Here is a 27,526-nt window from a genome sequence, read left to right on the forward strand (position 1 = left end):
ATGAATATAAGATATGACTATATAATATAATCCGTGTAATTTACGAACTATTCCAAATATCTTATTTAAATTGGGAGTCTATTTAATTTCGTCCTCAATGATATATCTTCAACATTATATAATAGTTTCTGTTAATTAATTATTAACACAACAAGTTTTTGTACTTGGTTTTTTATTTGTGACGTTAGGGTAATTAAATAAAAGTAACTTTATTTTCATAAATCTCACGATTATGTGACTTGTTTGAATTGATATCAGTTCAAATAAATACAAATTCTAACTAGTAAATGTAAAGCTAATAAAATCTTTCGTAGTTCGGGGGCACCACCGCCAAAAAAGGAAAAATCCCGACTGCTTATTAAAGGTGGCAGTACCCTTTGTGGTTCAACTCCGCCGGCACCACCGCCACACCTACTTCTGCCTACTGACAGTAGTGTCAAGCGCTACTGTGATCTGGTTTGTAGTCCTCAAGGGTAGCGGTGCAACGGCCAAAAAATAAGAATATAGGCTATATTCTTGTCATGGCTATATATTATATCACTCCCACAATTTAGATGAATCCTACGACTCCTCATAATCATATGTTAAACCTGTCAAGCTATTTGGGCTGCAGGGAATGTCAAAGAATGAGACATAAGCACAATACGCTCGAAGAACATTACCCTCCCTCCACAGTCAGTTAAAAAATAAGAAAATTGTGATAATCAATACATATATTAAACCCGTCAAGCCGTGTGGGGTTCAGAACGCGCTATAGAATGAGACATACATATAAGACGCTCGAAGAACATTACCCTCCGCAGTGAGTTAAAAATAAGAAAATTATGATAATCAATACATACATTATACAGGTCATCAGAACGCGCTATAGAATGAGACATACATATAATACGCTCGAAGAACATTACCCTCCACAGTCAGTTAAAAAATAAGAAAATTGTGATAATCAATACATATATTAAACCCGTTAAGTCGTATAGGCTTCAGAACACGCTATAGAATGAGAAATACATATAATACACTCGAAGAACATTACCCTCCGCAGTCGGGTAAAACATAAGAAAATTGTGACACTCAATAATTTCAAATAGAATCATAGATAGGCAGGTATAGTTCGCGTCAAACTGCTAGTTCTCTCCGAAGTTGTTGCAAACAGGTGTAGTCATACAATTTGCTATGGCGACGCAATTCCTTTCTATACTCAGAGCGGACTAGTAGTTTTACGCGGACTATACTACGAATTAAATAAATTCAATGGCGATAGATATCAAACATATCCAGAATTCCTTTAATGGGGTCACATAATCTCATGGCTGGTTCGTAAGGCCGAGGTCCCTCAAGATATCGAATTCTTTCACGCACGCCTATAATTGGTCCAAAGTCATATATGATAACGATATACCTTTTATGGAGTTGTATACCAAGGTGTGGAGCTGACTTACAAATGGGGCGACTGTTTTAGTGCTCTGTACCCTTACCATGAGTTTTCAAACATCCCACATTTTTACGTTACGTTTACTCAATCCATTATTCTGTTCCGTTTGCTTCAGTACACTGAGTATACGTAACAATAAGTAAGTGCTCAAGTCTTTTTGTCTGCCTCACATGTTCGCAAAAAAGAGAGACAAGACATAAAGCGCCATTTTGTCAATTTAGATATTTAATGTTACGTTACTGTCACGATAGTTCTGATACAATCCGCTAGTGGCGCTGATTGGAATTTATATGGGCAAATACGTAAACAAATACCAAAACAGTCATATTTGTCAAAACGTAAATACTCCTGGTAAGGGTACTGGACTGGCAACGTGATCGGCTTTAGGTAGAAACTCTTTTATATTATTAGAGTAGCAGACGAGCATGCAGTTCCCCCTGATGGTAAGTAGCTACTGCCGCCCATGGACATCTGTAATCGACCCCAGAGAACTAGATTCCTACCTGCGGTCGGCAACAGTTGCGTCACTATTCCTGAGGACTAAGCTGGAACGCTTCGAAAAGGATGTCTCCACCACACTCTTCAAACCACAACACAGCAGCGCCTAACACTGCTGTTATTAGGTAGAAATAGGTGTGGTGGTGCCGTCGATGTCGATTCACAGAGTTCCACCTTTAATAATATAATATGTTCAAAATCTAGTTCGTTATTAAAGCCCATGGGCAGCATGAAAACTTACCATTCGCGCGTTCGATTCCCACTTCAATCTTATTTACAAAAAAACGAGCATGCAGTCCATCTAATACGTGGTCATTGCAGTCTATGGAAATCTGTTATTAACCCTAGATTGTATTAAAGTACTACCTCAGGTCCGTCATAGTTATAGGCTTTGCGTCAGCTGAGGACTAAATTAAAATAATATAAATTTCTTAAGTCGAAAGTCAAATTAGCCTTCCTTGCCCCACTCATCAAACCAGAACGCGTCACGCTGCTCTTAAAAGGCATAAAATGTTACTGTAATGCCATCAGAATTGAACCAAAATAAGTTTTACAACCTTCATAACATAATTTAAGTAGGTTTATGAGACTTTTAGAGGCATCTTAAACGCATCCCACATATTATCTGCGATAAAAGTATTATACCTGGGTCATCATGAGATAAAAATTATTATGGCAAGATTAGGTTAGGGAAAATCCCTAATGAACATTCTTATATGGCACACGAGCTGTATCTCGCGGTTTTACAAGCGTCTAAAAGTGTGAATAGTTTTGAAACCAGAGGTATGTTTGGGATTTGAACCTCAAGACACCCGAAGGAGAGGCCAAATTTGTAACCACTAGGCTGTCACTGCTTTTACTTCAAAATAAAGCTTTATAAGCTCACAACCCACACTAGGATTCCCTGTGTCGTGGATGTCATGGACACACAAAGACTAATACACAAACATCCAGACTCAGAACAGATATCTGTCTGGCCGGGGATCGAACCTGGACTCTCTGCGCGTCGAACCGATATGGTACCAATATGATTATTTCCATGACCCAAAGACGTAGTATGTTGACACGACCCGCGTGGCGGAGCGGTCACCATACCGGTCTGACACGCAGAAGGTCCCGGGTTCGTATCCCGGCCAGACAGACATTTAAATGATAAATTAATTTTCTGTATCTGAATCTGGGTATTTATCTACAGAGATAAATACCCAGATTCATGATCATTCATTCATCGATTCATTCATGTGGGTGGTATGAACACAGGTTCATACCACCCACGACACAGCGCATCCTAGTGTGGGGCTGAGTGTAGAAAAAAAATAATAGCGGCCTTAGTAATATCTATACACTCTGTTAAAAATTAAAAAAAAACAAGTATCTATCTATGACAGCGCAAGAGATAGATCCATGTGTAGAAACGTACAGACACAATGCCTAGTAATAGGGTTCCGTTTATACCCTACGGAACTCTAAAAAGGTCATTGGCCGCGACAAACATCCACAATACCAGAATAAGAAATTCCGTACCATATGTCACAACAATTTAGCATCACTTCATTCCCGGTTCCTGCTGCATCCATTATCCTCGGGGAACGTCGTACCCTGAACCCCGACCTAGTTCGTGACGGTAGACGGTTTACTGTTTAGGCTTTTACAGATGAGGCGTTTTTATATTATTTTAACGGTTCAATTCAGTTGCTGATCGAAAATATTTGAAAAATACTAGATGAATGGTTATTGTTTGTTTTATGTTATAATTCGCTGTATAATTAGGGATTATTTAGACACACGCTGCAATTATTGTTCATTTGATACCATTTAAAACCTCCATAGCCCTCAATACCAAACTGAACATATGTTCCTTTCTAATGACTCTAATACTTATAATTTTTTCAAAATGCATAAGTGACACCCTACAAATATATGTATGTGAAAAGTGACATGTATTCAACGATATTTTGTAAAAAATAAAATAGCATGCTGGATAAAATTAACACATACTATAGTCTGATTCAGAATTAGGTGTCCAAAATGTAAACAAAGAAATGTCATTGTCAAAATTCGATTACAGGTATTGTAAACCTTAACAAATTAACAAGAAACGAAAAATTTCACAAAATTCAACATAAAACAAAAACTTAATAGCTGCACACAATTAAAAAAAACGCGCTAAGAAAACTAGAAAAAATTCGAGTTCGATCACGATCACAAAAATGAATAATATCAACTACGAAACTTAAAAATGGCGGCACAAAAAATGTGTTGAATGCCGATTGTGTGACCATTATCACAATTTAATTTTCTCTCATAAATGTTGTTTTTTATTATTATTAATGTATGAAATGAAATTGAGTTAATATAAATATTGGAAAATGTGAATTGATTTTAATTTATTTAGATTATTATTTTATTATCGATGTATTAATTTAATTTAATATTGTCAAAAATAAGAAACTGCCATTTGGCACATATTTTCTTGATAGGTCAACACCTTTGTTTACACCTTTTGGACACCTAATTATGAATCGGACTATAGACAAATAAGGTGCAAATTAAGCTGGTTAAACAGAAAAACAATGTTAAAGTTTAATTTTTTATTTAACATAGTTGATCATGTAGTAAGTATGTTTCCCTAGATGGCTAAATAACAGTTGAGTATTTGTAAATTATAAATCGTCCGGTACTGCAGCGTTAAATCGCCGCATGTGAAAAGGGCCTAAGCTAGAGCCTCTTCTGACACTGAGACCTAGGGAGCAATGAACTATTACGTCCGCAGCTCACAAACATTGCCACTTACACTTCCTTCCGTGCTCAACAATGAAATATCCCACGGGAGAACCACCTGCTAAGTGGTTTATTCAAGGAAACCTCTAGAATGTTTTTTTGAAGGTAGTACCTTCTGTGGTTAGACTCCAGCGACACCACCGCTACACGTGTTTCTGCCTAATAACAGCAGTGTTAGTGCACTGGTTTGTAAGATGTGGTAATACTTTTCCGAGGTATTCCTTAGTCCTCAGTGGTAGCGGCGCATCTGTGACCAACCTCAGGTAAAAAGATTAGCGAATAAAACAAATGGATCTTAAGTAAAAAACGTAAATATAAAAAAAAAACAAAAAGCCTATAAACCTAATATTTTTGCAAATAAATTTAAAATATTCCTTATTATTTATTTTATATTTTCATAAACGAAGTTGGCAGGTTAAGTGGGGAACGGCATGAATAAAACGTGAAATTAAAATATTTTACCAGAACTTTTTCCTATTTGTGTTCATAAATGAATATTAAAACGAATGAATATTTTTAACGAACATCCGAATGAAAATAGATTTCTTGCTACCCTTGAGGACAAAGTTTATGCCTTATGCAAATGTACTCAAACCAGAACACAGAAGTTTTTGATAATAATGTTAAAACTAAGGCAGAAATAGGCGATTTAATTCTATTGTTATTGTGATGGGCGTCACTGCCTCCTCCACTGATGGAATCCCTGTAAATGGAAACACGATTTTCTGTTTTTTTTTTTATAACATAAGAGTAGCAGACGAGCATGCAGTCCATCTGATGGTAAGTGGCTACTGCCGCCCGACATGCCGCCGGACATCTGTAATCAACCCCAAATAGGATTAGATAATCCTACCTGATTTCGGCCACAGACTTGCCGTTACCCCTGAGGACTAAGCTGGAACGCCCAGGAAAAGTATGTCTCCCTTACCACACCCACCAAAGCGGAACACAGCAGCGCTTTACATTAGACAGAAATAGGTCTGGCGATGACGCCTCCGGAGTCGAACCACAAGTTTCTACCATAAATAAATGACATAAAGCCACTTCTATGCAAGTAAATATCATCCTACTTATCCAGGGCCGGATTTAGTGGTCTAGAGGCCTTGGGGCAACAAAGAAGTGGAGGCCTTACGGCCACAAATTATTTTCCTAATAAAATGAACAATTTTTTCAGTTGAGTTTTTCAATAAATATTTTATTGTGAAACGCAGGTAGATTCTTCTAGTATTCATGTGTGTACAAAGTACTATAGATAAAGGTAAAACACCGAAAAAAAGTATCAAAGAAAAAGATATTTTTTTTTAGCATAACATCTGCTGCAAATTCTCTTCATCCACCCAGGGTTGACTGGTAGAGAATGCCATCAGGCATTATATTTGCCCTTTTGTACATTTATTCTTAGAGGTGATTTTTACTAGTGTTTACTGGTCGGAATTAAAAAAAAATTGCGACGTCTCTATTGTGGGGGCCCCTCTTTTGTGGAGGTCCCGGGGCTGCCGCCCCGGTTGCCCTCCCTTAAATCCGGCCCTGTACTTATCCAATCACCATTTTCCCCTATATGGGACTTATTTGTTCCGACAATTGTTAATTAATTACTATTTAATTATAACTATATCCCAAAATAGACTGATAGATCGGTCACGTAGGCACGCGAATATTGTCGACTTAATTATACATCGATTGAGAATTAATATGCTTTTAAGAGGCTATTTAATATCCCTGTGGTATGTGACGACAGTGTCCTAAAAACATTAACCATGTCAGTAAACAATTCTAAGTAGGGATGGCGATCTGAGATCGATTAATCGAAGAATTGACCTTTTGGCCAAAAAGATCCTATTAATCGTAATCGTAAAATATTTTAAACGATCTCCAGTAATGGATCGATTCAGTAAATCCATATTTTCGAAGTTGGTTGAAAGTGTTATGAGAGATTCTTAGGCTCTCGATTTTTTTGTGAACCGATTCAAGAGTCAATCTTTTTTTTGGAAAGAATCGCCATCCCTAATCCTAATAAACGCGAAAGTGGGTTTATTTGTTTGTTATGCTTTCACGAGTTATGTATTACGTCAGGATGCAGCAGCCAGAATGTCTGTAGACATAAATAGAAGCACCTTTTTTATATCTAAGAACATTTAATGTATATAGGTATATAAATGCGTATTTAGACAAGAACATGAGTTAAATTACTCGTAGTCAGATATTTTCAAATCATCCAAAAGACCTCTTTCAAAATTTAAAAAGAGTATTATTATTTATTCAACATCACAACTTAGACCGATAGCTTAAGGTGTACTTCCAAGAAAGTAATACTTAACTACAAACAAATAAATGTAAAGTTAAAATAGCAGTCGTTTAAAATAGATTGCAAAATGAAGCTAGCAATTTTTAATTACCGTTTTTCTGTTTAATTACTCATACGTAAATAATTGTCAACTAGTGCAGAAAATTGCGAGTTTGTACCTATTATAATTACTTCTATTTCGATTAATGTTGCAGAAATATCGATATATCGATAACGTTCGCGGTAAAACACTCATTTTATGGAGTCTAAAAAAGTCTGCCAATAGCTCAATATCATCTTGGTTCGATATTACCAACGCCTTAGGTTGTCTATCGATAGACTGATGTACTTATACTATCGATATAATATTATACAACACTAATTTCTATTTGTAGACATGTTTCTTATGTGACGGAAGTGCAAAAACATGATGTCCTAATGTTGAATAGCGACTAGTATCCATGTACACCTGCTATGAAACCTATAGTGTTTTGATGTTTGAAGACTCGTATGGCAAATGTATACGCTTGCGTGTTTCTTCTACACGCGTGAATTTTTTAGCCTTTCTTGTCGCGCGAGTTTACACACGCACGTGTGTCACATGCATCCTATCATTTCATACGCACACGCCCACAGGTCGCGAAGAGACTGCAGCACAGTACAAATATGGATATTCCATATTTCTACTGTGACTGCAATGAGTAAATTCATGTGTGCGGGTGAGACGCGAGCGAGTGTTAAGTGTGACGCGCGCGACAGGAAAAGCCTAATAATTCACGACAGGAAAGATGCCCTAACTTACTGCACGCATTCGGCGTGAAATTATAGGATGCAAGAATACACAGCCCGCCTGGTAAAAATGTCCTAAGAGTCTAATATGGAGAGAATTTTGGATTCGATTTAAATGATGGATTTACCTCGTCCTCCTTACCTGTTCTGTATGTTTGTATACTTGACTTTGTGTGTGTAGTGTAAAGAGTAGAGGAGAAACTTACGCTAGAGGTGAAACACTTTTTAGTTTTTATTACTTGGGCTCCTCGTAATTTTTCGCAGTGCTAATAAATAAAATATTCTGATGCAATATTCTAGAGGTATTTTATAGCTCTGTTAGTACGTAAATTCTTTATTTCTATTTTATGACTACATCGTACTAAAATTTACTATTGTAAGGTAATTTTTAATGAAGAATACATACAGAAATAGCAGACGAGCATGCATACCACATGATGGTAAGCGGCTACTGCAGACTATGGACACCAGTAATTAACCCCTGATAAAATTAAATTCCTACCTGAGGTCGGCCACAGTTGCGCCGCTACCCCCGGAGGACTCAGCTGCAATGTCCGAAAAAATATATCTCTATTAGCACACCCTTCAAACCAGAACACAGCAGCGCTTAACACTGCTGTTGTTAGGCAGAAATAGATAAAACTAGATAGGTGAATCTGAATAAGTTAATCGATGTATAGTCTGCACCAAACTGTTAGTCCGCTCTGAAGTTGTCGCGCACAACTACAAGCATATATTCCGTAGCAACGTAAGGGCATACTACCCATGGGCGAGATCGGGTAGTGGACGGGTGCCGGGAGGGGTCCCGCGCTGTCTTCGTCCCGCTAATATCTACAATTTGCTATTCGACGCGACTCGTTTCTATATTCAGAACGAAGTAGCAGTTTGACGCGGACTCTACCTTTTAAATAAGTGATAAACAAAGCATTTCTAATAAAGTGAGCTCATCATGTTTCAATTTATTATTATTGGTCCCCTTATCGGTATTAATAAATAAAACGATAAAGTTTATTGGCGACCTAAATCAAATAAAGTTATTAAGATAACGATTACTCATCTGTGCCCTTATCCAAAACATTTATATTCATTTCAATTTTGTACTCCGTAGCAGTTGACTACATAACGTTTTATCATGAAATTATGTACACATGATGTCAGGGGTTCAGAACAGGACATAGGGTACCCAGGGCCGGATTTAGAGGTCTAGAGGCCTTGGGGCAACAAAGGAGTGGAGGCCCCCTGAACCCAAATTATTTTCTAAATAAAATTAACAATTTTTTCAGTTGCGTTTTTCAATACATATTTTATTGTGAAACGCAGGTAGATACTTCTAGTATTCATGTTTGTACTACAAAGTACTGTAGATAAAGGTAAAACAGCCAAAAAAAATATCAAAGGAAAAGTTATTTTCTTAATTTTTACTAGTGTTTACTAGTCGGAATTAAAAGAAAAAATCCGACGTCTCTATTGTGGGGGCCCCTCTTTAGTGACGGTCCCTTAGTAGTTGCCCTCCCTTAAATCCGGCCCTGAGGGTACCCTTTTATCCTGAAATAATAGCGATCCCGAGGGATAGATACATCTAACGCGAGTGAAGCCGCGTGCAAACGTATAGGTTATTAGTTAATGACAAGACACATACTTCAAAACCAACAACGTTAAATGACAACATTTAACTGCAGTAATTAATAGTGTCTTATGTGGTTCTGAAGGTTGACTGGTTCCATTTGAGGTCACACACACGACAGATATAAATAAATAGAAGTGCATTTAAAACTAAACGCCATTTTAAAAAGTAGGCTCTTTTCATATAATTACACATAAATCTCCTGTCATTTTGTTCGAACACAATCTCCGAAAGCATTTAACCGCTTTCAATTAAATTATAATTGGCTTGAACAAAAACTATGCAACAAGCGCTCGCAAAGTTACACAAACGAAGCCCAATGGTCTATCCATACGCTTGTATTTGTAACGGTTTGACAAGTGTGTGGACGCAGCATATTTTTGTGGCACTATGTCTGTGGCTGTGTTGCTACAATACCTATAAGAAGGTACTTAAAAGATGTTAGCCTAACATATAAACCTTTTTGTTATTATTATGATGATGGAAACAGCTGAAACAATTGAAGACGCGCGTGGCAGAGCGATCAACATACCGGTCTGACGCGCAAAGGCTTCCGGGTTCGATCCCTGGCCAGACAGATATCTGAATGATGAATTTAGATATCTGTTCTGGGTCTGGAGGAGGGGGTGGGTGTCGTTTATCTGATACTTTCGGTTACGGAAATTACAATAAATTAATGAACCTATTTTGAATATAAAAAAATGATTTGATTTGATTTTGGAAAAATACAAATAATTCGTTTTTATTTACAAGGTAACGGAACAACTTCTGTTATACGAAATTATTCAAAAGCTTTTCGTTCTTTGTTTCAGTTTTTTTAATTAAATTATTAACTACATATATTAAAGAAAATGTCATTTGTAAATAAATAGTACTCGACTTAATCTTTATTTACAAGTAACATACAAATATACAAACATTAAATGTCTGGCTGATAACAAAAATATTTTGTAATAACATTTAGGTAATAAAACAATATACTGATAACCTCGATCATGGAACATAACACAGATTAAAATAAAAACAAGTTATAACAATATTTGGCTTTATTATCTGGCTAATTTTAGAACTAAATTGGTTAATAAGGAAGCAAATAAAAGATCCGTTCTCCCAAATTTGAGGATAAAATATATTAAAAAACATTCGTATTTATATAAAATGCTGCGTTGTAAGAAATATTTTAATCCGTTCACTTTTCGGGATTTTCGGACATAAACACTTCGGGAAATATTCCGTTTTTACCCTAAGGCACAGGGAGCCCCTATGTAAGGCCCTCTGTGTCCTTGGGGCCCTGAAAATCCAATATATTCGCTTACACGACACACTAATATTTACGTTAAACATTTCTTAATTAATTTGTTGATCATTAATAGGACGAGTTTTAATTTTTTGTTACATTATTTCTTATAAATTAATTATTTTCCTTATAACTAGGAATAGCAGTAATGATTTGTAATTATTTTAACAACAATACCGAATCATATACAGCCATATCCGTTCACAGAAGACAATTATCGATAACGATATATAAATAATGCAGGGCCGGTTATTGACTAGTTTTTCCGGAAGTTCTTGTTTACGCGCGAATGTTCCACAGATAATAGAGTATGATACGACAGAGTATAAATAAAGGCCTGTATTTTTTGCCTTTCATGGTCAAATTCTTTAAGGTTCAACTCTTGTGGTACCAGCGCCAGCCTATGGACATCTATAATCAACCTCAGATAGAATTAGATATTCCTACCTAAGGTCGGCCACAGATGCATCGCTACCCCTGAGGACTAAGCTGGAATGCCTCGGAAAGGTATATCTCGCTTACAAAACAAACTAAACCACAACATAACAGTGCTTAATACTGCTGTTATTAAGTAGAAAAAGGTGTAGCGAAGGTGCCGCTGGAGTCGAAACACCTTCAGATATTTAAATCTCATAAAAAATACTTATGAACATAGATGTATTATGAAGCAGTTATTTGCGTTGATTATTTATTTAAATATGCACACATATGTTGTAGTATAAGACACATAGACTCCTAACATCTAACATTACAATGTACCCATAAATATGTACAGTTAAATGTTAAAGTACAGTTACTTATTAAACGATGCGAGACAGGATCTATGTTCCGATCGCTTTATTTTATCGTAACAACTGGAGTTGCATGCATGCATTGCATCGTACCGTCACACCAGTGAACATCAACAATACGTGGGTACGTGGAAACAATTGAAGCATTACAGCACCCCGAATTTAGGGTCACCATAAGATATTATTTTGTAGGTATGAAGTACCTTGTCCCTGTAGTTCCGGGACCAGAATAGGGCTACGGTATCCCCTGCCTGTCGTAAGAGGCGACTAAAAGGGGCTTCCGGGGTTGCTATGCTACATATATTTTAAGAATCGAATTCATATTTCGTATAATTTAAAAAATAATACGAAATATAAATAATCATATTTCGTATAATTTTTTAAATTAAAAAATTATACGAAATATGAACGAAAATATAATAACAATGTAATTTCTTAAAATTAGATGAGAATTAAAAGTATACAACAATATGTAATCTTATGGAAAATGAAAATAGTATTCTAATAGAAGACTAATGGAAATTCCTCCTCCTCCTGACCGTCCTCTGACAATGCACTTCTTTGTTCAGCATAAGATAAAACTTTCATTCATGATTGATTTTTAGACCCTCAAGAAATAATCCTGCAAAGTTTACAGGAATGTTTTCGACGGTTTTACTTTTAAGTAACAAGTTTCAAAAGTTGGAAAGTATGAAATAGCGACGAAAGACACTCCATAATTTGCGTTTTTCAGCAAAATGTCATTTTCGATTTTATTTCCTTGCTAGTTAAGTAAAGCTAAAACTATTAACAGAAAGACACGAAAAGTGAATTATTTTTTGTATGAAACCTTTTGCACCTAAATTCCTTTTTTGTTCGCGTTTAAAGGATGCTGTAAGGGAGACATATTTTCCGAGGTATTCCAGCTTAGTCCTCAGGGGTAGCGACGCATCTGTAATCGACCTAAAGTAGGATTCTAATCGTACTGGCGTTGATGTCCATGAGCAGCAGTACCTTACTGTGGACTGCATACTCGTGTGCTACTCCTATATTATATAAATAATGATTATAGTGTAGTCAATAGCGGTGATAGCCTAGTGGTTAAGAAGCTTAGCCTCTCGATCGAGGGGTCCGAGGTTCAAATCCCAGGCACGCACCTCTGATTTTTCAAAGTTATGTGCGTATTAAAAATTATCACTTGCTAAACAGTGAAGGAAAACATCGTAAGGAAACCTGCATACCTGAAAGATATAAAAAAAAATCTCAAAGGTATGTGAAGTCTACCAACACGCACTTGGCCAGCGCGGTGGACTATGGCCTAATCCTTCCCATTCTGAGAGGAGACCCGTGCCTAGCAGTGGGACAGTAATGGGTTGTTGATGATGATGATGAATGATTATAGTTTTAAAACTAAAAACTACGCTAAAATCGCACAAGGAAAAACGTTAATCCTGTTTCCTGACGATCCTGACGAGGTGAATGGAATAATTTTTTTAAATCGTGTATTGTCATTGGTTCTCTACATAATTGTTTAAAATTTTATAATACTCGGACCGTTCAAAGTGGGTAAAAATCGATTTCAAAGATTCTGTTACATACATACATACAGGTCAAGTTAATAAAAGCGTGGTAAATGGCTGATTTGCCAGGAATACATCACATAGGCTAGTTCCGTTTTTTGTTAGTTAAAAAACAGTAATTGTGTTCGCAGTAACCATAGATTAGTAAAGATACTTCGCCGCCTTGAAATTGAATGAAGCCACAAACGGCTTATTAGTAAATTCTTTTTTTGAATTCTTGACAAATAAAAACATTTTTAGAGAAAAATTACAAATAAATAACTAATACTGCGTAATTTTCATAATAAATAAATAATTATTTCAAATATTTTAGGAACATTTTAGCACGGAGACGTGGCAAAACTTTTTTAAGCAACTATTTCAATTCTCAAAACTGGGTACATTTTCTTATTAGGAGTGAGTAATCTTTACTAATCTGTGGCAGTAACGAACGCTTGGTCACAGTACACGAACAATTGAACAATGGCCAGTCGGGCTAAACCGTTTTTTTCCAGCCAAAAGCGGTAACTATTTTAATCGACATTTTGATGGTTCGATTAATTGCATTGAGCATAGCTGTAGCCATGGGGGCAGGGCACCCGTTACTTCTTTACAATAAGGGCCTGCGAGGTCCCTGCCCAGGGCCTTCTTTACGAGAGTATTATCAAAAGAAAAATAGAAAATAAAAGATGAAGAAGAAAGAGACGTAGGTAATGTTTAGTGCAATTTTTGATATTATCGCAACTAAATATAAAAAATCGACTGACATTTTAGTTTCAAAATTGTAAGTCTGGTTAGTATATTTTAATTTTTTAATGATTACTTTTCTACGAGGCCCCATATTCTAATAAGCCGAAGGGCTCCGGTATCCCATAAGACTGCCATGAGCAGGTGAGCATACAGTTCACTATGTAAATGGCTCCTGCCACCCGTGGATATCTGCAATAAATTCCCTCCGGAAGGGTACTTTTCGGTATAAAATGTACCATATGCCGTTTTCTGAACCCTTGACGTGTGTACAAAATAACAAGACAATCGGTTAAATAGTATAGCGTGTGGATCAAACAAACGAACTTACATTCGTATTAGTTAGTACGTTTGGCGACCCTACACATAGCGACCTTATTTGAAGGCGATCGCCTTACTAGTAGCATCGATACCTTCGATTTCAACGCATATGTGCTCTTAGTACGTATGATCACTTCCTACTTCCATATGACAGTATAAAGATCTGTGAATTAGAAAGGTATGGGCTAGGTAAGTACTAGGAACCGGTTTTAATCTGTAATCAACCAGATAAGATTAGATTTCTACCTGAGGTCGGCCACAGATGCGCCGCTACCCCTGAGGACCAGGCTGGAAGGCCTCGGATAAGTATGTTTACCTCATCATACCTTTTAAAGCGTAGCGTAGCGTAGCGGGCATCCGTTATTAGGCATAGGCGTGGCGGTGGTGGCTTCGGAATCGAACCAGAAAGGGTTCTACCACCTTAACATATATTTTTTTTATAATATAGGAGTAGCAGACGAACATGCAGTCCACCTGATGGTAAGTGGCTACTACCGCCCATGGACATCGCGGTAACCAGCAGTAGGACAATAATGATAACGACCTATCTAGATTTTCTGCATTATATTTATTTTCCATTTAAATAAGACGTAATGTGAGCTTGACAAGCTTGCTACTCGGCAAAATAAAGTCTTTTATGCGTCACTTCCTGTTATCCTTCACCCTATAATTTCAACCCTTGTGGTTCAGAATCAGGAAAGGAAATACGGTTGTATTACTGCTTTTATTAAGTTTTATTACCTCAAAAGCCACCTGGAAAAATATATGTTTATCTAAAATAATTATAGATGTAAATGTATTATGGACTATGCTGTAAATGTATATTTCCCAATATAGTATTTTCTGTTTCTTAACGTAAATCATTTGTATATAATATAAATAAATAATAATAAAAAACGCTTTAGCATCGCAATAGGATTTTTCCTGTATCGTGGATGCCATGGACATACACAAAGAGATATAGTAATTATAATATCTTTATGGCCCGGGATCGAACCCGGAAGCCATTGCATGTCAGATTGGTATGGTGACCGCTCCACCACGCGGGTAGACTATTCTTTTTCTTTATAGAATTATTTTATGTCTAAAACTATAGATTACACCGTATGAAACTTGTGACAAAAATATTAAATCTATTATTAAGAAAACCCTTATTTATTACCCTTCATAAATAAACAAACATATTTTATATTAACAACATACTATCTATTAAGCTTACTGTTTTTAAAACGTTTTCAGCGATTTAATAAAATAAGGAACAAAAAAAATTACCTTACAGAACGCTTTATCATTTTCTCAAATAAGTATTTTACTTACCAGTTAATAGTATCCAAATAGTATTTGAAAAACGTATAAAGCGTTATTGCTTTACCTCACACAACTTAAATGCACTATTTCAAGCACAATAAGCAAAAGCAAATTGTTCTAAATTTAAAATGTTAAAGTTAATCGATTTTGCTTTTAGTTCACAGTTCACTTCTTCGTTAAAACCTTCGCGACATTAGTTCACGCCAAAACAACGAAACGTGTAATCGGCCCGGGTAAAAATACTACAATGCGAATATGCGATGGCGCGTAAACAAATTATGTTGTGTACAGCTATATGCCAGGGCGAATCGTCGGTTTGTTTACGTCGAGGCTATCGAACGATAATACGACGAGTTACGAGGTAATGTAGCGACATCTGTTTTTTTGTCGGTGAATAACGTATTTAACCAGGTTGTTCGCTTGTTGTAAGTTTGTAACCTTTGTTCTTCGCTCATTTGAAGCGAAAGAGCACCATCTATTAGTAATAACATTCATTAACACGTATGAAATATTTGAACCATGTATGGGTGGAATTTTATATGTAAGACGTGTGTGAAGTTTGTATGAAATAAACGATTATGAACACATACTCGTATAGGGTGAATTTTTGGCCAAATTTGGCAAATGGGCCTTCAGGGGAATAGTATCGTCAAATTCTAGGAAGGAATCATGACAGACTAAAAGTAAAAGTAAGTCCGAATAGATTCCTACCTGAGGTCAGTCACAGATACGCCGCTACACTTTTCTCCATGCATTTAGCGAGCTCACATAGCGAGACGATAAAAAGCTAGTGAAAAATTCGTTTGTCACACAAACTTTCAAAATGTGATTAGTCATCTGTGAAATAATAAAACAAAAATACGGTTCAATATATTTATTATCATAACTTTACTTATAATAGAAATAGCCGAAAATATTACCTAAATATGTATTCCGCAACTAATTTAAAATAATAATTAATGAAACCGATGTACGGGTCTTCAAATTTCTTAAAAATAAACAGTTATGAAAAAAAAAACAAAATTACCAAAAAATGTTGCTAAATAGCACGAAAAACTAAAAGAGAGCTCTAAGAACCTTAAGATTACACAAGAATAACAGGAAATAAACAATAAAAATCAAAGAAAGGAAATGATAAGAAATAAAAAGTTTTAATTATAATTTATCATCATTGCCAGCCAGCCACTTATTACGATTATTATAGTTGGGGCAACATCAACGCAGAGGTAAAACAGTAAGTATAAAATTACAGGCTTAATTTCACCCTGTTTTTAATTTAAAAATTGTCAATATATTTCTTCATAAAATATTTTTAAGTATCTTCTAATAATATTAATATAAGAAATATTTTAATATTCAGACAGACTGACAACTAGATCAGATCAAATTGTGAAGATAGTTATTATTAATATTTGACTTCTATGTGAATAAATTTTACGTATAGTCTGATTCATAATTAGGTGTCCAAAATGTAAACAAAGGTGTTGACCTATTAAGAAAATACGTGTTTTAAACGTGTTTTACGTACGTGTTGTAAATGGTAGTTTCTTCTTTTTGGCAATATTAAATTAATACAACAAGAATAAAATAATAATCTAAATAAAGTAAATCAATTCACATTTTCTAATATTTACATTACCTCTATTTCGTTCCATACAGTAATAATAATAAAAAACAAGGTTTATGATAGAAAATTAAAATGTGATAATGGTAACACAATCGGAACCCTAAACATTTCTTGTGCCTTCATTTTTAAATTTCGTAGCTGATGTTATTCATTTTCGTGATTGTAATCGAACTCGAATGTATTATCGTCTTCATAGCGCGTTTGTTAAATTGTGAATAATTGTAAAGGTTTCGTTTTTTGTTAAAGTTTTTGTTTCTTGTTAATTTTGACAGTGACATTTGTTTGTTTACTGTTTGGACACCTAATTATGAATCAGATTATAGAATACTTAGCTCACGGCTTCGTCTGCCTTCATTGGTTATAATTATACTTAGAAGACATCTATGTTGGCAAAACGTAGAACGAATAAACTGCCGTTATTCCATCGGGATTAGTACAATATACTCATATAGTTCGCGGAAAACTGCTAGTCCGCTCTGAATATAGAAATGAATCGCGACGCCATAGCAAATTGTATGACTACACCTACTCGCAACAATTTCAGAGCGGACTAGCAGTTTGGCGCGGACTATACTAATATATATTTAAGAAAATAGCTGATCAGGTAAGCTGTGAAAAAACTATGCTATTATATAATGAGAGATCTGTTGATTCATTTGAAAAACATATGATTAAAGTGTCTTATTCTGTGCATGAAATCATTTTGAAATTCCCGTTGCACACGTTCCCGCTCCAACACCGACATATGTTGTAAAAAGCGCCACTGAGCGGAATTTTTGCTCTCTTTATGAGACATCAATTTCAAATGATCTTCCATTTTGTCCCAGGATGTTTCAAAAGTGTTACAATAACCGCAGTGGTATGCTTCTGGTGAAACCTAAAAAAGACAAAAGGGTTAAGGTCAAATATACCCAAGAATTGGAAAATGTAAGGATTATATACCACATATTACATATCACTAGCACCGGCAAACGTTGTGTCGCCATATAAATAAAAAAACAGGGTGAACAACTCTTATCACTGAGGGGTATGAAAAATACATAGTAGCAGATTCTCAGACCTATTGAATATGCATATTAAATTTGGTGAAAATCGGTAAAGGCGTTTCGGAGGAGTACGGTAACTAACATTGTGACACGAGACTTTTATATATAAGACTGCGAAACTCAAATAATAATGTTAAAATTTATTATTTTTATTGTCTAATAACATAAGATGTAATTTTGGAGTTAATTTTGTTAGGTCGAAAAACAAACTATTATGTGCGTGAAAAACAAACGTCTAACTGAAATACACGTATTCCAAATGCACCAATTCCTATTCTAGACACTACGAGGTTAACTCTTACCTCTCTTATAAATTCCCCGTCTGAATGAATAATCAGAAATGCGTCGTTTAGTGCTCTTTCGTGCTTTTCCTCTCCAAAATGTGTTGGAAAATCCGCAGGGTACAGATTTACTAAACACACCAGGCATCTAACGCAGTTAAAGCCAAGGTTACCTATGAACATGAAACTGTTAAAGGAAATGCAATATTTTTCATTCAATATTATATCTTGAACGTTGTCATTTGCAGCGACGGTAGCAATCTCTAAAAACGAACGCAAGAGCACTTTTTTCAATTCACATTTTCTTGGATTATTCTGCTTCACTATTTCATTGCCTTTAGATTTTTTCTTACTACTAGATGATTGATCATTATTTATGTGGGATATTGCGAAAACATGTTCATTGATGTTTTTAATTGAGTATGGAATGTCCTTGTTGCATTTTGGGCAATGCACTTTTTTGTTATTAGAATCGTGAGTTAATTCATGTTCTTCTGCCAATTTCTGTATCGCTTCATTTAAGTCTTTTTGTTTCTTTAGTTCTAATTCCACACTCTCTTTATCATTTATGGGACGATTCTTGAACACTGGCGCAGTGAATAACGTTCCGCTATCCTTTGGTTTACTGTGTTCATCTTTTTTGAATAAATTTGGCGTGGTTTCAGATACTTTCTTTTGCGCCGGTTTTTTGTGTTCCCGAATGTGATTTTCTATTGCCTCAGAATCGAATTCTAGATTCTTTGAACACGTCTTACAAACAGCTGTGTGTGCCTCGAAATTGATGTTAATATTATTCTTCTGGAATTTTTCAATTGAGTCTAGTATGTCAGAGGTATCTTTGTTATCAGTTATAACTTCCGTTGTCGGTGAGTTTAATTCTTTTCCGCGTTTCTGATGCATTCTCAGAATAGTTTTATGGTGTTCTCCGTTAAGATGGCTTCTAATTTCCGATGAATCCAGGTTGCCAATCGCAAAGAATGCAAAACTTTTTGCCTTCATCATTACAATAAATGTAGTCCTTTGCTCCTAAGGCTTGGCGAATATGTTGATCGAATGCTGCGTCCGATTCTGTTTTCTCTTCATTGGATGTTTTAATATTTTCCTTGGTTATTTTACGTGGGCTGTCAGTAGCTTTAACATTGTCCGAACGATACACAGTTTCAAACTTATTAGCATTTTTCTTTTCGTTATCATCTTTGTTTTCATTACCATCTTTCTTTCCGTTACCATCTTTCTTGCCGTTACTATCTTTTTTTCCGTTCCCATCTTTTTTTTCGTTACTATTTTTCTTTTCGTTGCCATTTTTCTTTTCGTTGCCATCTTTCTTTTCGTTACCATCTTTCTTTTCGTTACCATCTTTCTTTTCGTTGTTATCTTTATTGTTGTTAGCATTTCTCTTAGATAGCATTAGTTTACACTTTTCTAAGAGTTCTTTATGTTTTGCCTCATCAAGGTGAGTTGTTATCTCTGCTACAACCACGTTGCAAGTCAGGCAGTGGAAGGTACCATCATCTGTCTATGAAAACAAAAAAAAATGCTTATTAGCTCTACAAATAAATAAATTGTACACCTAAAAAAATATTTTTGTGTCGCGTTTCAAAAATAATTGCGATTTTGTTATTTTTACAATTTTTGGATAACAATCAAATCAAATCAGTTTATTTGTGAATAAGGTAATTGTTAGTTGTGACACATTTTTGTTACATAGTCGCTTATTCTGCTACTGAGCGTCTTACAAATATACGTGTCATCTAAAAACTACTATTATAATTTTAATTATAACAATATATTTAGTATAATATATCACTATACCTACTACATTTACTGCACTTACCTTGCGATAAACATTGTTATCAATATAACTGACTGTACTTTTAATCAAGTTAATTATATGTTTCGTTTCATTCTTGTGATCGTCTTTATCATCAAATTCTTCATTACAAAGCGCGCAGGAAACAGCGCAGTTGTTGACACTAAGGCCGTGCCAAGAATCTTCATTTATCGCAATATTTTCCAAAAGAACCACATACCCGTCCCTTCTTTCAATTATTTTCGACGTTTTAATTTCATTGTGTTTCGGTTCCTTCACGTGTAAGCTTACTTTCGTTAGGGTCGAGAGCAAAATATTGCAGAACTCGCAAAAGTACCATTTTTTGATCTGAAAACAATTTAAAGTTATTATTTTTACCACGTCTTTATTAACTTGGGTTGTATCGATGTATGTATGTATGTAACGGAATCTTTGAGCTCAATTTTCACCAGTTTCAACAACCCTGATTAATTTGAAACTACACACGTATCAAGTACCGATGACAATGCAATAATTTGAGAACATCATCATCATCATCATCAACCCATTACTGTCCCACTGCTGGGCACAGGTCTCCTCTCGTATTGAGAAGGATTAGGCCATAGTCCACCGCGCTGGCCAAGTGCGTATTGGTAGACTTCACATACCTTTGAGATGTTTTTTTCATAAATCTCTCAGGTATGCAGGTTTCCTCACGATGTTTTCCTTCACCGTTTAGCAAGTGATAATTAATTTGTAATACGCACATAACTTTGAAAAATCAGTGGTGCCTGGGATTTGAACCTCGGACCCCTCGATCGAGAGGCCGAGGTTCTTAACCACTAGGCTATCACTGCTAATTTGATAACAATTTCCAATGGGAAATTATCCTTATTAGATTCCTTATCGAACTAAAAACTAAAATATGTTAATAATTAATTGTTAATGACAATTATAATAAAATTTAAGTTACTTATATAATAATTCAATTCAGAGTAAAACGTGTTTTTTTAGTTTTTTTAAATTATTATTTATATTGTTATAGTATCGTAAGACTGTGGTCCCAATACGGCGATACTATCACTGAGCCCCCGTTCTGTCTGTCTGTCACAGGGCTGTATCTCATGATATAACACACATCTCACGATATAACATCGCTACACGGCGATAACATAGAATACTAAAAAAACAGCGTGAAAATAAATGTAGGTATAAATATATACAGAAATAGATACTTCCTATTGTTAGGCAGTGATAGCTTCGTGGTTAACAAACTCGACCTCTCGATCTAGGGGTCCGGTTCTAGATTCAAATCCCAGACCTCTGATTTTTCAAAGTTATGTGCGTATTAGAAATTAATTATCACTTGCTAAATGGTGAAGAAAAACGTCTTGAGGAAACCTGCATACCTGAGAGATTTATAAAAAAAATCTCAAAGGTATTTTAAGTATACCAATACACACTTGGCCAGCGCATTAGTTTATGCCCTAATCCTTTTCATTATGAGAGGAGACCCGTGCCCAGCAGTGGGACAGTAATAGGTTGTTGATGATGATGATGATGATTGTTACTAAAATTATACTATTATACCATATGATACTATTAAAGTAGTCAAGTCACCTTTCTGATGCGATCAACCCTGTATTGTTCCACATAATTGGTGTCCTCCAAATTGGTTCTATGTCCTGACTTTGTGATGTGTGCAGTAACTTCATGTTCACTTCTCATGTAGTTCTCACACACGAGGCAGAAGTGGTCCACATCACCTACCAGAATGGCTTCCTTACTAAACGCAGGAGCCATACTGCTAGCTGTAAATAAAAACTAATTTTATTTTATATTATTAGAGTAGCCGACGAGCACGCAGTTCACTTAAAGGTAAGTGGTGACACCCGCTAATGGACATCTTTTATCAATCCTAGATAAGATTCCTACCGGGAGTTCCCTCCGAGGACTAAGCTGGAATGCCTAGAAAAAGTATGTCTCCCATACTACACTCTTCAAACCACAATACAGGAACGTTTAACGCTGCTGTTAATTGGCAGAAATAGGTGTGTGTGTGTGTGTGTGTGTGTGTGTGTGTGTGTGTGTGTGTGTATGTGTGTGTGTATGTGTGTGTGTATATGTGTGTGTATATGTGTGTGTGTCTGTGTGTGTGTGTGTTTATTCGTTTGTTTTTTGTTAAGTTTGTTAAGTAACCTATTTCTGCTCAAATGTAGTTAAGATACTTTCTTCACTCACAGCCCCACACTGGGATTCCCTGTATTGTGGATGCCATGGACACATCCATAGACAAATACACCACCCACACCAGAAATCTAAATTCTTCATTTAAATATCTGTCTGGCCAGGGATTGAACCTGGGACCCTCTGCACATCAAACCAGTATAGTGACTGCTCCGCCACACCCGTTGTCGTGCTGCTGTGTTCTAGTTTGAAATTTGTGGTAAGGGAGACATACTAATCTGAGGCATTTCACTTCAGGGGTAGCAATACATCTGTAGCCAATCTCAGGTAGGAATCAAGTGTTATCTACAGTTGATTACAGAGTTCCATGGGTTGCAGTGGCCACTTACCATCACCACTTACTACTTCTAAAAAGTGATCAGAAGTAATAGCCCAATAGTTTGAACCTTGATCTCTCAATCTGGACATCTGAGATTTAGATACTTGGCTCAAATCTCTGAACTTTCTGCAATTTAGTTTATGTAGAAAATTCTTTTTTTTTATAATATGGAGTAGCAGATGAGCATAATCGACTTCAGATAGGATTAGATATTTGTATCGGAGATCAGCCAAGGCTGCGCCCCTACCACACTTTCTCCCTTACCACACCCTTCAAACCAGAACACAGCAATACTTAACACTGCTGTTATAAGCCAGGAATAGGTGTGGCGGTGGTGCCGCCAGAGTCGAACCACAAAGGGTTCTACCACCTTCAAAATCTTCTTTATTTATACTAAAAGAATAGTTAAAATATGTCCTGTATACTTGAATAAAATTTAAAGCAAAGAAAACTTAGTTACACAATATCACATTAAAACTTACACTCCTATCCTATTCCTTCTAGCACCTCCAAGCTCAACACTCAGCACTCGACCAATATATTATATTACAAATAACTTACATGACACATATGTACTCATATTATAGTCAAAGTATTTAAATTTAAATACTGGGGCATAGTTCATTTTCCCTCTTATTAACTTTTTAGTTTATACCTATAATGTGGTTAGCTTTTTGTTTTCTTAAATTATTACTTTCCAAGGATCCCGAATTTTTATGTCTGTAAGGCTTTATTCTTTAAGATGGCTCTGATCCTATGTTACATAATGTTTGGCAAATAAACAATAATATCAATGCGAAAATAGTGTACGGATAAAGACAATATTTTGTAGAATTAGCAATGATTATTTGTGCTGTATTGATATTATTACAGTAATATAGTAATGTCAATTAAATCAATAATAATATTGGAATCAGATTGGCAATATTGGCCAAACATGTAAGCAAACAATACTAAATTAATGCATATGTTTAATTTCTATAAATTTTATTTTCTTTGGAACTTTATATTATTATTTATGGTTGCTAATTCATTAATCCAACAAATTTTCTGTGTTATTATATTTCAAGACTTTGATGTTTACACTAACTCATTGATCATTTTCATTGTGAGAACAGTTAAGGGACACTTGCATAATGGATTTATTAAACTGAGCCCTATTCCTGACTTGCACCTCACATAGTATTATAATCCTATCTGAGATTGATTACCTATCCATGGGTGAAGTAGCCACTTACAATCAGGTAAATTTGAGTTTGTCCTAGTAATCTTTGGGGTACCACTCCAGATGCAACCCAGATAATAGTGATTAAGTGTTCCAATTTAGTCTTTAGTGGGTTATGCATCGGTAGCCACACTCAGAAAGAAATCTAATCCAAGGTTGATTACAAATCTCCATGGGCGGTACTAGCCACTTACTCCCAGGTGGACTGCATTTACTACGTCTTTATTGACTGTATTTTCGTTCGTTACAAAGTAAAAACCAACTGTGAAGAGACAGAAATTGCTATTGCAATTACATAGTAACATTCGTTTTTTTGAATCATTTTTGATAACTTTATTTACAGGAAAGCAAAGAGAACTTTAAATTTAAAAATGGTACTTACGTTTTCCTTGGCGTCACTTCACTAACTTTAACTGACTTTAATGTTTTTTAGTGAAATTTATTATACAAATAACGAAGACAAACATAACAATTAGTAGGTAATTTAGATAAAAATGATATCATTAAGTATCATTACGTTAAAAAGTTGTTAATCACTTTTCAATACTTACTTCAGATTGAAAGTTTTTATAAACAAAGTACAACAAACAAGCGTTAGTCATTTTAATAATTAATGTATTTACCAATAATTCCTTTTAAAGCTGATGAGTAATGGCGATATTATTTGTGGAAATAAACGGCCATTGAATCGAAAGTAAACTAACCATAAGTACTGTTCGGTCTTCAATTGTTATATATAATGATACTATATAGTGTTATATACGACAGAACAAAGTATTTTTCTTGAATTGAATAAACAAATTTTGCAATCTGAATCTGCAACTCTACCTCGAGAATACTCGAGATATTAATAAGTATTTCAAAGGAATTGGAATTCCCCGAACATAATGTTACCAGTTTCTTAACCATAGAGTGCCTACATTTTTTTTTTAAATAATGCCCTTCTCGATATTATTTTTATAAATGCTTCTCAAATTAAACCTAGGGATCAAGTTGCTCGGTTCCAAAATTATTTTTATTAAGCAATAACCTTTTATAATAATAATAAGCGAGTATATAGAACAATGTAGATTTATTGCTTCAAAGAAATACATACCTATAGGGTAGCAAGGAACTTCGAACGTTAACAGGTAACTCCGTTACTATGCTCTTTAACTCCATCCTTTTATCGCATTCTTTAACGTGTAGTTTTAGTGTTTACTATTTTTTTAATTACATATGTCATATATTTTCGAAAATCAAATAGCTGAAATAGCTACTGTATACTTGGCAACATTAAAACCATAGAGCAATACTACATGATTCAACCCAGACTATAATAACCTATATTCAAACCAAAATATCATCATGACCTTACTACGTATTCCATTTTGGTGGAAACTTTAAATTGTATTCCATTGAGAGTAGACAAAAACGGTATCAACTCTTACCAGTACGTATTCAAAAAGATCCATCGAAAGTCCTTAAATTCATGAAATTGGTGATGTTCGTGTACCAAGAGAGAGAAAAACACGCCCAAAAACAGCGCTTTTTCTGATATGATAAATATTTTTGAAAAATATGTAAAAAAAAACGTATTTAGATTGTGAAAATGGTGCAATGCAGGAGTGTTTAGTACTCCAATGTTAATAAAAAAAAGAATAATAGGAATGAATTAATTTATTTTTATTTATGTAGGTACTAAAGATACATTATTTGGAGAGGAAGATTATACTTGCTGAGATATTTGTATTACAAATTCTTTCTGATACATTTATATTTCTACAGTAAAATATTCCAAATGTTCTTTATAAGCTTTTATTTTGGTTTACAATGTATCTTTTTAAAGCAGAGCTTTCTCTTAACACAACACATTAATTAAGAATCAAAGAGACAAACTTATGAGTTTATGACAGTACAAAAGTGCCAGAAATGCTAGAAAATATTACTTATACAAACACCAGTCTGTTACAGAATGCTTATTACTATTAAATCACTTCCCGGCAGCAGTGGCCAGTGGGTTCCTTAACACTAAGATCACTGAATCGCCACGGAGGAACATCTTTGATATGAATTTGTCTTTGTTCACTGCTTTACCCTGAAAAAATATAGATTTTGTAAAATCCTACTCGAATAAAACTTTTCCGTAGTGTGCATAAGACTCATACAAATATGTTAGGTTAAGTTTCATATGAGTGACAGTAATAATAAAGACATCATGACAACATGCCTTGTAAGCCTGCTACATCATTACACTCTCTCATTTAGTTAGACTTTAGTGGCATCAATAATAACAACAGAGTAACTGTTACACAACTTGTGTTCATCATTGTTCAAATGTGCATCGGCAGGAATATCAGAAATTTACTATTACTCTAGGATGGGACATACCCATGATACTACAATCCAAATTACATGGACTTGAGAAGATTTATGTTGTGGTACTATTTCCCATAATCAATATTAAATCTATCCAATGTTTTACCAACTAAACATCGACAGGTCATAATTTTTTCATATTCATCAAAGTCAAATTTTGATATTTTGGTAGGTGAAAATTGATAGATGATTATTAATAAAGATCATGAATCACTAATGCTATTTAATTGCAGTTGTATATTGCTACAATCAGATTTATGATTTTAGTAAATTATGAAATGCAATGCAAATTGCAAATACAATAAACTAAAACAAAGTGTAAAGAAAATAAACTTGATATAAAGGAGATTCAAAGACAATAATAAAACTAACCTTACTGTGTTTTGATTTGAGAATGTAGGGAAAACATTTATATGAAGATTTCCAATTCAATTCAATGTGAAGCGAAGTTCAGATTATGAGACATTACAATAAGTTCTCACAGCTGGAGCTGGAGCTAGTTACTGATGTTTATGGGTAACAGAGACCACATCACGTCAGGTAAAATCATTAAAAAAAAAACACTAATGCATGCAATTTTGACTACTATGTTGACAAGTTGCAAAGAGGTTATGTCGCATATTTATTATTAACTAATAAACGATTCAAATGGAAGAAACTTCAATTCCAAATATTACCTTCTTCCCCTTTCCCGTTCTTGGGACTTCCGTCCACATTTCTTTTACATTTTCTAGAACCATGTTACAATGCCGGTCGAACGCCTTTACGCGACCGAGCAACTTCTTGTTGTTTCTGCAGTTTATTAACACTTGTGTATTGTTCTTCACGGACTGCGTGAGCACTGAAAGCGGTCCTGTACTGAATTCCTCCTCTTCAATTTTGGATAACTCCTCGAGAGTCATCTCCGAACGTGGCTTAGATGTGGTTGCCCTGAAGAAAACATAGCCCAATTATTACAACATACACGTGATAAACTAAATAATTAGAGTTATTCAAAATTTAAACTTACATTTTACGAGATATTTACTGAAATTAATCGCTAATTCTCAATCGTCACAAAACTGAAAAGAAAACAGCGCAAAATATGAAGGCGCGCTTGTTATTTTGTCTATGGTGGATTTGTTTTTTAATTTGACACTCATGGCTTTTGGCACATGTAATGTCAGTCATTCAGCCGTATTAATCATAATAATTTACTATTGTGAGTCGTATATAAAAATG

General features: G+C 35.0%; 1 protein-coding gene and 1 pseudogene across 1 annotated transcript; both read right to left on the reverse strand.

Annotated features, from left to right (window-relative positions):
- Positions 1-16,272: 16,272 nt before the first annotated feature.
- LOC140746109 (uncharacterized) lies at positions 16,273-24,782 on the reverse strand (annotated as a pseudogene).
- Positions 24,783-25,588: 806 nt separating this feature from the next.
- On the reverse strand, positions 25,589-27,445 carry SmD2 (small ribonucleoprotein particle protein SmD2). Its single transcript, XM_073078104.1, has 3 exons — positions 27,315-27,445; positions 26,983-27,235; positions 25,589-26,024 (listed from the first exon to the last, which is right to left on the reverse strand). Coding segments are annotated over exons 1-3 (360 nt in total). The 5' UTR covers positions 27,317-27,445; the 3' UTR covers positions 25,589-25,919.
- Positions 27,446-27,526: the final 81 nt, after the last annotated feature.

The sequence above is a fragment of the Epargyreus clarus genome, unplaced genomic scaffold (genome assembly GCF_041222505.1).
Source record: "Epargyreus clarus isolate Ecla_fem2 unplaced genomic scaffold, WU_Ecla_fem_2.2 ptg000002l, whole genome shotgun sequence".
Classification (NCBI taxonomy): Eukaryota; Metazoa; Arthropoda; class Insecta; order Lepidoptera; family Hesperiidae; genus Epargyreus; species Epargyreus clarus.